The sequence below is a fragment of the Leucopleurus acutus genome, assembly GCF_964270905.1.
Source record: "Leucopleurus acutus genome assembly, chromosome: 7".
NCBI lineage: Eukaryota > Metazoa > Chordata > Mammalia > Artiodactyla > Delphinidae > Leucopleurus > Leucopleurus acutus.
The window spans coordinates 80,430,971-80,443,432 of record NC_139150.1 but is presented as its reverse complement, the minus strand read 5'-3'; the positions used below and the strand labels follow the sequence as shown (position 1 = coordinate 80,443,432).

Genomic DNA, 12,462 nt, shown 5'->3' with positions numbered 1-12,462 from the left:
ATGTTCAACAGGCATGAGCAAAGCCATGAAAAATGCCCAGAAAGGCGGGCTTCCCTGGTGGCGCAGTGGTTGAGAGTCCACCTGCCGATGCAGGGGACGCGGGTTCGTGCCCCGGTCCGGGAAGATCCCACATGCCGCGGAGCGGCTGGGCCCGTGAACCATGGCCGCTGAGCCTGCGCGTCCGGAGCCTGTGCTCCGCGGCGGGAGAGGCCACAGCAGTGAGAGGCCCACGTACCGCCAAAAAAAAAAAAAAAAAAAATGCCCAGAAAGTGTGATCAGGCACATAGGACAGATGTCATGTGTGGACATAGCTGAGAACGGAGCAGGTCAAGACATGCAACATGTGACATGTACTAACTGTGCAAGAAGCAAAGGCCGGTGTACTCTGGCTGGAACTCAGCACCTGTGTTCCTGAGTCCACCTGGGTCTGGACTCTGAGAGGGTCTCTTCTCCCTTGGGGCCCACAGCCTCCTCCCTCCAGGCCCCTGACTGAGGACACGCCAGGTCCAGCCATCGTGTAGAGCTGGGGCTAGTTCCTTTCCTTTCTCTCTTTAAAAAAAAAAAAAAAAAAAAAATTCTTTTTGTATTCGCTGATTTTTACTGGAGTACAGTTGCTTTACAATGCTGTGTTAGCTTCTACTGCACAGCAAAATGAATCAGCCATACTCATACATATATCCCCTCCCTTTTGGGTTTCCCTCCCACGTGGGACACCACAGTGAATTAAGCAGAGTTCCTTTCCTTTCTGACATGTCTCCTCTCCCCTCCACCGTGGTGAGGATGGCAGCGAGGCTCACTGAGAGTGGCCCAAGGAGGTGTTTTTGGCGGCTCCTTTTCCCCCCTGAGCCCCCGTCCTGCACGTGCCTACACCCCACCATCGGCTCTCAGACTCCACAATCCCGCAGTCTGGTCTCAGCCCCCACACACCTCCTCCCCGGGCCAACACCAGCCCTAAAGCCTCCTCACACCACACACCCCTACCTTCCTTATCAGCGTCCCCCCAACCCAGCGTCCCCTCCAGCCTCCCTAGGCGAGCAGTGCGGGGTGGCCGCCCACTCCTGAGGCCGGCACCCGGCTCGGCAGGCGGCGGTCCCGGCGGGCGGGGCGCTGCCTCTGGCTCCTATAAAGGGCGCCACTCGGCGCTGACGGCCACTGCTGCTGCGTCCGCCGCCCGCCCGCCCGCCCGCCCGACAGCACCGCCGCCTGCCCCAGCCATGGGTCGACAGAAGGAGCTGGTGTCCCGCTGCGGGGAGATGCTCCACATCCGCTACCAGCTGCTTCGCCAGGCGCTGGCTGAGTGCCTGGGGACCCTCATCCTCGTGGTGAGTGGCGGGAGAAGCCTCTCTCCAGCCCCACACTCCCCAGTCCCTCTGTTCACCGGAGGGTCTGTGTTTTTTAAGACAGCCTTGACCCCTCTCCCAGCTCTGATCCCTCGCCCCCAACTTGACCCCTTCCGGAGCACTCTTCGCCCATAGCGTTAACCCCCTCAGTGACTGACAGTTTCGACTCTTGCCAGGATGACAGCTGTTAAGCCCCAGTGACAGCTCTGATCCTTTACCCTCTCACCAGTGACCCAGCCCACAGGCTGGGGACAGCAGTCACCTCTGCAGTCTGGGACCTCCAGCCCTTTCTGGCTTCCACAGCTCCCCAGGTTCCTAGAGTCCCAGCCCTGGGAGGCAGTGGAGGCAGTGGCAAATGGGTCCCTCTTGGGTTATTTGGGTCTTGGATGCCTGGCCCCTAATGAATAATTAAGCCTCAGAAGAAAGTCCAAAAGTTGCCCTGCCATAAGGACAGTTTGCCACAGGTGGGGGCAGAGGGCGGGGGCTACACAGCAAACAGCAAGCGGGAAGGAGGGAGGATCCTGAAGAGAGGAGTCTGTGGAAGGCAGCTGTGCCCCAGGCACAAAGGACGCGGTGTCACTAAACTTCCTCCCCTAGTGCTGAGCAACTCCCAGACAGATGCTGTCAGCTTCCATGCAGAAGCACTCTGACTTACTTCCCGGGGCCTGAGTTACTGTACAGGTTCTCTGAGGGGGACGCTTCCCTGCCTGGGTTACTCCCCAGTCCCAGTTATGCCCTGGTTATGCCAGTTTGGGTCTGGGTTGTTCCTGGGTGACTCTGCACTTTTGGGTCTGACAGACACACCAGTTATGGGCTCCATTTCCTGTCCCAGTTACTCGCAGATTTTCGGCCACTCTTGTGGTTACACCTGTTTCCCTCTGGGTTACGTCTGGGTTCATTTGCTCTGTTGCAGGGGATGGGGTACTCCGTGTCCCACTTCCAACCCTAGGTGACGTAGACCAGGCGGCCCCCTGTGAACTAGCAAGATTAACTAGGGGCAAGTAGGGCTGGATGGCCCACCCTAAATGGGTGGTGGTGGTGGAGCAGATTCTATAGGGAGAGGAAAGCTGGACTCACCTCTGGCTTCCAGGAACAAGAAGGGGGGAAGCCAGGTGGGGCACTTTATCCATACCCCCTCCGCAGACTAGTAGACCTCCCAGTCATCTGCCTCTCTTCTCTCCCAGTGCCAAGTGCCAAGAAGGGAATAGGGGCAGACGCTTGTTTTCCTCCTGCCCCCGAGCCGTGTGTCCCCCCGTCCCTGTCTGATTTTTAGTCCAGCCCCCTGTTTGAGAGCAGCCAGGACAGAGCAAGTTGTCTTCCCTTCACAGAGGGGTCTTCCTATCTCCTCCCTAGTCTCAGTTTGCCTTCCCCCAAAGGAGCAGTCAGGCCTCCCGCTGAGCCCCAGGATCATTTGGCTTCTCCCTGACCACAGAAGGAGGGTGTTATGTCTGTGAAGGCGTTCAGGCTCAGGTGGCTGAGGGGCATTTTGTGTCAGTGCCTGGAGAGGAGAGGCTAGGCCCGGGAGACGCCCAAGTGGTCGGTGAAGGCTTACCTGCATACCTCTGTGGGTTGGGGACCGAGAGCCTGCAGTGGCAGAAGCAAGGCTGGCTTTCGGGCGAGGGAAGCCCCTTTCTCTGAGGCTCCTAGTAAGGTGAGGAGAGGGAGAGTGAGCCCGGAGGAAGAGGAAGAAGAGTCTCAAGGTGGTGGAACTGGCTCTGACAGCTTCTCCCTCCAAGGCCCCCTGGGATGGAGCCAGGTTTCGGCCTCAGGCAGGCAAGGAGCTGAGGCCAGGGCCGGCCAAGCTGGGCAGGGTGCCCCAGACCCTCACGTGCCTGTTCCAACACACATACATACTTACACTCTCTGACCTTTGCTCTCACTTGCCTGCACACCTTTGCCCTGCATCACGGCTGCTGGCTTCCCCACTATCTCTTGGTCTTCGTGAAGGATGATAATCAAAATGCTTAACCACCCAGTACAGCAGGACACTGACCCTTTAGAAGTGACGAGGGCCCTTAGCACAGGTTTTGAAAAATTTCTGCTGGATAGGCATAAAGACTTTAGTTATGGAGAGGTGGGAGAGGAGAGCTGGGGCAGGGCTGGAGCAGCTTCAGGGGACACTTTGGGGGCTCAGGGCAATGGCTCTTTGCAGAGGAGCTAGTACAGAAACATTTTTACATTTGAACAAGGGGTACGGACAAATAGCACATTCTGTACTTGCAGGACATCAGGGATTTTAGTCCTCTTGAATATGCACCACCCCCCCCCCCAATTTCCAGCAGAAAGCTTAGTACTAATCTCCCCACTTCCACTGCTCTGGGGGTCCTGGACTATGGCTAGTGAGACTAGACAGATCGCTGTCTTTGGGACCTCCAAATCTGAGTGGGGAACCTGGACCTCTGAGGGCAGGGAGGGCAGGGCAAGTGGAGAGAGGAGGCTCTGGGTCAGGAACAGGTCAAGGAGGCTGAAGATCCTGAGAGGGAGAGCAGGGAGAGGCAGGAGCTCTGACACCCCAGATTCAGGAGAACTTCTGGCCTCCTCCCTTTCTTTGTGCCCTCTCCCCCTCAGCTCTTCTTTGGGGCAGAGAGGGAGGCAATTGCAGGTAGGGGATGAGTGAGAGCCTTCCCACCCCTATGGGCCAGGCCTGAAGGGCTGGAGGAGGAACTGCTCAGGTGAGAGTGTCCCCTTCCACCCACTCCTACTGAGAGTCAAGAAAAATCAGTGGAGATGGTTCAGCCATCTTCTGGGCTCGAGGTTGCAAACTTTGCTTCCAGTCCCTTCCATAGGACCCTGTTATTAGTAGACTTGGGACATTGGGGCTAAGAGGCCATGTCTGCTTCTTCTACGGGTTATAACTGCAGCAGGAGGAGGAGGGGTTCGATTCCAGGAAAGGGCTTCTCGCCCTCCCGTCCTCCCCATGAAGGCAGGGGGAGGTTGTTGGCTTCATCCCTGCCCTCTGGAGTGAGACTCACTGGTCCTCACCCTCCCTGCTTTGTTCTGTTTCCTGACACAGCTGTTTGGCTGTGGCTCTGTGGCCCAGGTCGTGCTCAGCCGGGGCACCCACGGTGGTTTCCTCACCATCAACCTGGCCTTTGGCTTCGCCGTCACCCTAGGCATCCTTATCGCTGGCCAGGTCTCTGGTAAGGCCTCACCCCACCCTCAGCCATCACCCCTCCACAGCATTCCCACAAGGTGTCCCTCTGGAGAATAGGGTGGGAGTGGAAGTCATCTCAGAACAGGGCATAGCCAGGGCTTAGCTTTGGGTCCTTGGAAAAGAAGAGTGGTGAAGGAACTTGATACTTGGAAATTTTGACTCTGACCTTGGAATCAGAGATTAGTCGAGTTGGTCTGTTACATAGTCCAACACACCATTCTGTACAAGAAACCCTTCTCTGCATCCCTGCTCACCAGGCCAGAGAGGGGGAGTATGGGGCGGGGGAATCCTGGCCTCCCCACTGTGGCAGGCAGGGGCTAATAGGTTCCATCTCCCCTCTGCCCAGGGGCCCACATGAACCCTGCCGTGACCTTTGCTATGTGCTTGCTGGCGCGTGAGCCCTGGATCAAGCTGCCCATCTACGCCATGGCTCAGACTCTGGGAGCCTTCCTGGGTGCCGGGATCGTTTTTGGGCTGTATTATGGTGAGGCTTCCTACCCTGCCTTCCTCCACTACCCCCTCCCTCTGCTTGGGACCTGCTGGCACCAGGCCTTTCGATGACAGATGGCTGGGGCCTGCCCAGGCCCCGGGCTTATGACTCATTCACGCGCAGGCCCCAGGTGGGGGTCATGAGGGGAAAGAAATGAGTCGGGTAACAATGGAGTCAGGCCCTCCACCCCTCCACCTTCCCACCCCCGACTCCAGGGTAATAAAGCAGCGATCACACTCACCTGTGACCCCTGGGAGGGTGGGCCTAGCCTGAGAGGGGAGATGGGGCTCAGGCCTCTGCCCTCACCCACTTGATATCTAATCTGTGACCAGATGCAATCTGGGGCTTCGCCAACAACGAGCTTATAGTTTCGGGCCCCAATGGCACAGCCGGCATCTTTGCCACCTACCCCTCTGGACATTTGGACATGGTCAATGGCTTCTTCGACCAGGTACGGGTTGGGGGTGAGTGAGGGGAACTCGGGGAGGAGGACCAGGCTGCCTTGGGTTGCTCATGGGCTGGCTGGGGGACAGGACTCCTCGTCTAGAGCAGATTCCTAGGAATCTGCAAAGTTAACCAGCAAAAGTCTTAGTACCACTGCTCTGGAGAGCAGAGCACGGGAGATGCCAAGACTCTGAGAGTGGAGGGAGGCTGGAAGGTGGAAGGAGGGGCCAGAAGGTGGACGGGGGCTCTTCTCACCCTGTTCTCCCCACTCCCCAGTTCATTGGCACAGCCTCCCTCATCGTGTGTGTGCTGGCCATTGTGGACCCCTACAATAACCCTGTCCCGCCTGGCCTGGAGGCCTTTACTGTGGGCCTGGTGGTCCTGGTCATCGGCACGTCCATGGGCTTCAACTCTGGCTACGCCGTCAACCCCGCCCGGGACTTCGGCCCTCGCCTTTTCACAGCCATTGCCGGCTGGGGCCCGGAAGTCTTCACGTGAGTGCAGTCCCCGCCAGCGTGCGCCAGCCCGTCTCCCCTCTGCCCTGCCCCACGCGTCCCTGACCACATCTGTCTGCCCCCAGGACCGGCCGCCACTGGTGGTGGGTGCCCGTCATCTCCCCACTCCTGGGTTCCATCGCGGGTGTCCTCGTGTATCAGCTCATGATCGGCTGGCACCTGGAACCACCTCCACCCTCCACCGATGAGGAGAATGTGAAGCTGTCCCACGTGAAGCACAAGGGGCAGATGTGAATGGGCAGGGGCCTCCCCCTCAACCCCTCTCATGAGCATCCTTTGACTGTGCAGGGGCTGCTTCCTAGAAGCCCTCTTCACGACACCCCTCCCAGGCTAAGAAGCTCCTTGTCTACCACCGCCCCTCTAGAAAGCCCCTTTCAGGATTTTCCATCCTGAAGGAAATAGGATCCAATAGGACCGCTGGCCACTGCCTGTAAGCTGGTGGCACAGGGAGTAGGGCCAATCTAGTCCTTTGTCTCTCAAAGAGAGAGAATGGGCAGCAGATGTGTGCGTGTGCGTGTGTGTGGTTTTCCAGATATTCAGGGCAAAGGACCAAGTGGAAAGGATTCTATCTGTGGGCGTGTGGGGGAGGCCCGGAGGGAGGGAGGGTGTTGTGTCTGTCTATGAGTGAGGAAAGCACCAGGGATCTGCATGTTTCAGGGGCTCCGTGTGGAGGAGGGTCCAGGTACATGTGTTTCTTAGTATGTGTATGTCTGCTGTTTTTTCTACATAGGGGGCTTCTATAGGCTTTGGGGGAGGTAGGGTGGGAATATGAGTAGGGCTAGGAGGAGGGGACCACAGCCCAGATGAGGAGCTCTAGCTATTCATGCATAAGTAAGAGCGGAGTGATGTGTTTCTGTCACGATGGAGGCATGAGGTGGGTGGGGTGAAGTCCAGGTCATAAGTTTCACGTTTGCTCTTTAAAAAAAGGAAAAAAAAGTATATATATATATATATATATATATATATATATATATATATTTGTGTGTGTGTGTGTGTATATATAAAAATATTACAGTTTTAGGGATGGGGTTGGGAGACTCTAATAGGCTCTTCATTCCTTTTTTTTTTTCCTTCACTCCTTTAATCCTCAACTCATGTACTCTTTTGCCTTTTATAAAAAAATAATAAAAAATATGCCAATTGTGTAAATATCTCTCTGCTCGCTCTGCTGTTTTCATGGCACCAGCTAAAGAGCTTCGGTGAGTTTGGCCACAGATAGCCAGGGCACCCTCAGGGTAATACTCAAACCTGCCCTAGGGGCAGGGGTCAGTCAAACAGACAGGTCAGAGAGCTCCTTCAGCTCAGCTTGAACTCGGAGTCCCACACTCTCCCCCAAGTTTCCATCTTCCTGGGATCCCCCAGTACAATGAATCACATCTTCCCAACCCCTGCACCCACCTACTACCCCAGGAAGGCAGGCTGAAGCCTGGCTTAGGGAAGAACTTTCTCCCAGGCAGAGCTGCCCAAAGGAGAGGACTGCTACCCAAGAAATAGTGAGCTCCCTGTTGTTGGAAGAGACCCATCAGACCGGGAACCCGTTATTGCCTTCTACACCTCGCAGCTGTTTGGGCTCTATCACCTTCAACTAGACCTTGGCCACAGCCCCCTGAGCAGCCTCTCTGACTCCAGTTTGCCCCAGTCAGTCCACACAGCAACCAGAGGGATCTTTCTGAAAACCCCCGCTGAAAGTAGACCTCTTTCTACCGCTACCCAGCGACAATTCAAATCTCTCCATCCTGCAGTCAGGCCCTCCAGGACATGGCCCTAGTCCCTACACCTTCCCTCACGATGCTCCATCCACCCCAGACTACTTTGTGTGCTCCTGTGCCTTCCGACCTCATTGCCCACTCACTAAAATCCTCTTGATCTTCTCCATCACCTCCTCCAGGAAGTCATCCCTGCCTTACCCATTCTTTCACCATCTCTACAGTCAGTTGTCTGAACCCAGAGACCACAGCTGCATTCATTCGTGCCTCCTGTGCTTCAGTTCTTCAGTCTGAGGCACCCCTGTGTCCTGTAAGGCTGGGATCTGGGATTGGACTAACTCTGGTGCCCTGACTGAAGCCTGGGAAGCTCTGCTGGGAGATCACGTGCCCTTTCCCACCTCCTGCTCCTTCCTTACCGAATCCTCCTCAGCTTTCACTGGGAATAAAAAGGGAAGGCGGCCCCAACCCAAGCTCTCCTGCAGAGTTAACCACGTTGGGATGCCTGGGTCTGGAGGAGAACTGTGGTTTTTAGAGGATAAGCCAACTCTTGCTCCCCAGCCACTTCACAGATAAGGAGACCATGGCCCAGAGTGGGTGGGTCGCACAGCCTGGACTCTGGGCAGGTGGGGCTGGGGGAAGGCAGTTCCATCTCAGGTCTCCACCCACTCGTCCCCAGCTCCCAGGAGGCGTGTCTGGAATGTTGAAGGGACCTGAGCCAGAGGGAGTGTCCCCTTCTCAGGCCCTGGGGGGAGAAAGGGCAAACCAAGGGAGGAAAATGTGTGCTTCAGAGTTTCACTGCAGCCACACCTGTCCCGCTTTGGGTACCTTCACTCTGCTATCCTCCCCAGCATGCCCCATGCCCTTTGTCTTCTCTTACTCTCAACTCCTGCAGTTGACCCTGACCAGGGGGTGGTGGGAGGGCTTCTGACCCAGTGGTGAACAAGTAGTCAGACCTGGATTCCAAGCCCAGCTTGGCCTCTCTGTAGCTGTGTGATACTGGGGTGGTCATTTTCTTTCCCTGAACCTCAGTTTCCTCATCTGTGAATTGAGAGACATTGAGAGGAGGAGGTAATGGAAGATAATAGTCAATAAATGTCAAAAAAATGATTTTTTCCTGCAGAACAGGGGAGGGGGGATGGTGGTTGGTGGAGAGATCTGAAGGCTGTTTTTTAAAGGTCATTGAATTTAATATCCTCTTCCGCCTCAGATTCCTTCCACGAATCTGAAGTTCCTGAGAGGGGGGAGGGAGAACAGGGTGATGGCTTGCCGTGCCCTAACTTGAGGAGGGTTTTGGGAGGAATAGGAGGGAGACACAAGAGGGGGCCACCATGGGTGTAGAGAGCAGAGGAGCATGCAGCCTAGGGAACACGCTGGATGGAAGGTCAGACGGAGTGAGGAAGAGGAAGGCCTGGCCGCCCAGTGACAGAAGCCAAGTAGCAGCATGACCCCTGGGGGCAGGAGCGAAGCTTCCCACCTCCCCACTCCCTTCTAAGATATGCCTCCTACCAGCAGTTCTGTCTGATAGCAAGTTCTAGAAATAAACCTCTTCATCTCTTTCAGAAAAGTAACTTAATCCGTTTGCCAGGGTGGACTTGAGAGAGAATCAAGATCCCACGTCTCATCTCTGTCCCTTCTTCCTGAGCTAGTCCTCTCCACAGCCATCTTTGGAGGAGCTCATGGTTCCTTAAAGCTCTGACTTGCTGGCATTGAAATCCACCTCCCTGAAACCTGAGCTGGGTTTCCGTTTCCTTGTGTGCCTGCTTGTGTGTGTGCACATGCAGCTGTGCACCCCTCAGTGCTGCTGGGTGTACCTATCTTTCTCTCAGTCTGTCTGGTATGGCTCTGGGTCTGTGCCCCTGGCTGACCATGCCTCTGTCTCTTTCTGTGTCTCTGTCCCTGCCTGACTCTTTGTGTCTGGGTCTTTCTATGTGTACTTCTAAGTCAACATGTCATGTACTTAAGAGGGTCTGAGTGACCAGTCCCGTTCATCTTACCCCAGGGCATATCTCCTCCTTAATTCCTAGTAATGAGCTCCCTCCTTCTTGCTAACTCTTTCCCCTTGATTTTGTTTGTCTAAAAGCCTGGGTGTGGCCCCCCCAGGCTTGGGGAAGCATGGGTGGGGTAGAATTGGGTGGGGTGGGAAGGGGAAAGGAGGGACTACTCCACCCTGAACAGAGACCCCAGAGGCCAGAGACGCCCTTGGTCCCCCACAGGAGGGTCTGTGCAGGTACTGGCCTCCTCATTGGGAGGAGGGAGCCTGTCCTGAGGTGGGGACACTGAGTTGTGCACCTGGGAATGCTGGCAGTGCAAAGGAAGGAGAAAGTCAGGTGGGGAGCCTCCTTCACCTGCAACTTTACCGAATTCATCAATTCATTCATCAATGAATTTGGTAAAGCTGCAGGATACAAAATTAATATACAGAAATCTGTTGCATTTCTATAGACTAACAATGAACTAACAGAAAGAGAAACTAAGGGAACAATCCTATTTACCATCGCATCAAAAAGAATAAGATACCTAGGAAAAAGCATACCTAAGGAGGGCAAAGACCTGTACTTGGAAAACTATAAGACACCGATGAAAGAAATTGCAGACAGCACAAACAGATGGAGAGATATACTGTGTTCTTGAACTGGAAGAATTAACATTGTTAAAATGGCTATACTACCTGAGGCCATCTACAGATTCAATGCAATCCTTATCAAAATAGCGAGGATATTTTTCACAGAACCAGAACAAATAATCTTAAAATTTGTATGGACCCTAAGTAGGCAAAACAATCTTGAGAAAGAAGAACAGAGCTGGAGGAATCGTCCCACCTGACTTTCAGACTATACTACAGTAATCAGAACACTACGGTACTGGCACAAAAACAGACACATAGATCGATGGAACAGAATAGAGAGCCCAGAAATAAACTCATGCACTTTTTGTCAATTAATCTATGACAAAGGACGCAAGAATATACAATGGAGAAAAGATAGTCTCTTCAATAAGTGGTGCTGGGAAAACTGGACAACTACATGTAAACTAATGAAATTAGAACACTCTCTAACACTATATACAAAAATAAACTAAAAATGGATTAAAGACCTAAATGTAAGACCAGAGACCATGGGCTTCCCTGGTGGCACAGTGGCTAACAATCCACCTGCCAATGCAGGGGACACGGGTTCAAGCCCTGATCCGGGAAGATCCCACATGCCGCAGAGCAGCTAAGTCCGCGAGCCACAACTACTGAGCCCACATGCCACAACTACTGAAGCCCATGCACCTAGAGCCCATGCTCCACAATAAGAGGAGCCACTGCAATGAGAAGCCTGAGCACCGCAACGAAGAGTAGCCCCCGCTCGCCACAACTAGAGAAAGCCCAGCAACAAAGCAACGAAGCAACGAAGACCCAACACAGCCAAAAAAAAAAAAGTCCAGAGACAGTAAAACTCCTAGAGGAATACAGGCAGAACACTCTTTGACATAAATAGTAGCAATATTTTTTTTTGGATCAGTCTCCTAAAGCAAAGGAAATAAAACAAAAATGAGCAAATGGGATCTAATTAAACTTAAGAGCTTTTGCACAGCAAAGGAAACCACTGACAAAACGAAAAGACACCTACTGAATGGGAGAAAATATTTGCAAATGATATGACTGATAAGGAGTTAATACCCAACATATATAAACAGCTCATAAAACTCAACATCAAAAAAATAAACAACCCGATTAAAAAATGGTCAGAAGACTTGGATAGACATTTCTCCAAAGAGAACATGCAGATGGCCAAGCAGCACGTGAAAAGATGCTCAACATCACTAATCATCAGGGAAATGCAAATCAAAACCACAATGAGCTATCAACTCATACCTGTCAGAATGGCTATCATCAAAAATAACACAAGTAACAAACATTGGTGAGGATGTGGAGAAAAGGGAACCCTTGGGACTGGTGGTCCAGTGGCTAAGACTCCGAGCTCCCAATGCAGGGGGCGGGCCGGGTTCAATCCCTGGTCAGGGAACTAGATCCCACGTGCATGCTGCAACTAAGAGTTCGCATGCTGCAACTAAATATCCCGCATGCTGCAACTGAGGCCCAGCACAGCCTAAATAAATAAATAAATATGTTTTTTCCAAAACGAAAGGGAACCCTCATACACTGTTGGTGGGAATATAAATTGGTGCAGCCACTGTGGAAACAGTATGGAGGTTTCTCAAAAAACTAAAAATAGAACTATTATATGACCCAGAAATACCACTCCTGGATATATATCTGAAAAAACCAAAAACACTCATTCTAAAAGATACATGCACTCCAATGTTCATAGTAGCATTGTTTACAATTGATATGGAAAATGATATGGAAACAACCTAAATGTCCATCAACAGATGAATGGATTAAGATGTGGTATATATATTATCCATTCATCTGTTAATCTTAATTCATTCATCTGCTGAATAATATTCCATTATATACATATAATGGAATACTGCTTATACTATATGTATACTACATATATGTATATATATACACAATGGAATACTATTCAGCCATAAAAAAGAATGAAAATTTGTCCTTTGCAACAAAATGGATAGACTTGGAGGGTATTATGCTAAGTGAAATAAGTCAGACAGAAAAATACTGTATGACATCACTTTGTGTGTGTGTGTGTGATGTGACTGTAGCAGTCTTATATTTGAAACTCAAGGAGGAAACAACTGTGTTCCAAAACACCTAAATAAGCAGGTCCAAAAAATGAAGGCTTTTTTTTTTTAACTGCCACATTCACTCCGAAGCCCATTCATCTCCTTCAGCATCCCAAAG

The 12,462-nt window shown here is 52.5% G+C and overlaps 1 protein-coding gene across 2 annotated transcripts; it reads left to right on the top strand.

The window, feature by feature from the left end:
• Window positions 1-1,214: 1,214 nt before the first annotated feature.
• Window positions 1,215-6,177, top strand: AQP3 (aquaporin 3 (Gill blood group); the record flags this gene model as incomplete). Of its 2 annotated transcripts, XM_082842670.1 has the most annotated exons (6): window positions 1,215-1,322; window positions 4,354-4,480; window positions 4,841-4,978; window positions 5,317-5,435; window positions 5,705-5,922; window positions 6,009-6,177. In XM_082842670.1, 6 exons carry the CDS (start codon window positions 1,215-1,217, stop codon window positions 6,175-6,177), a joined length of 879 nt encoding a protein of 292 aa, XP_082698796.1. The 2 variants fall into 2 exon arrangements, with proteins under 2 accessions (XP_082698796.1, XP_082698797.1); XM_082842671.1 differs by lacking the exon at window positions 5,705-5,922 and having other exon boundaries at window positions 6,009-6,131.
• Window positions 6,178-12,462: the final 6,285 nt, after the last annotated feature.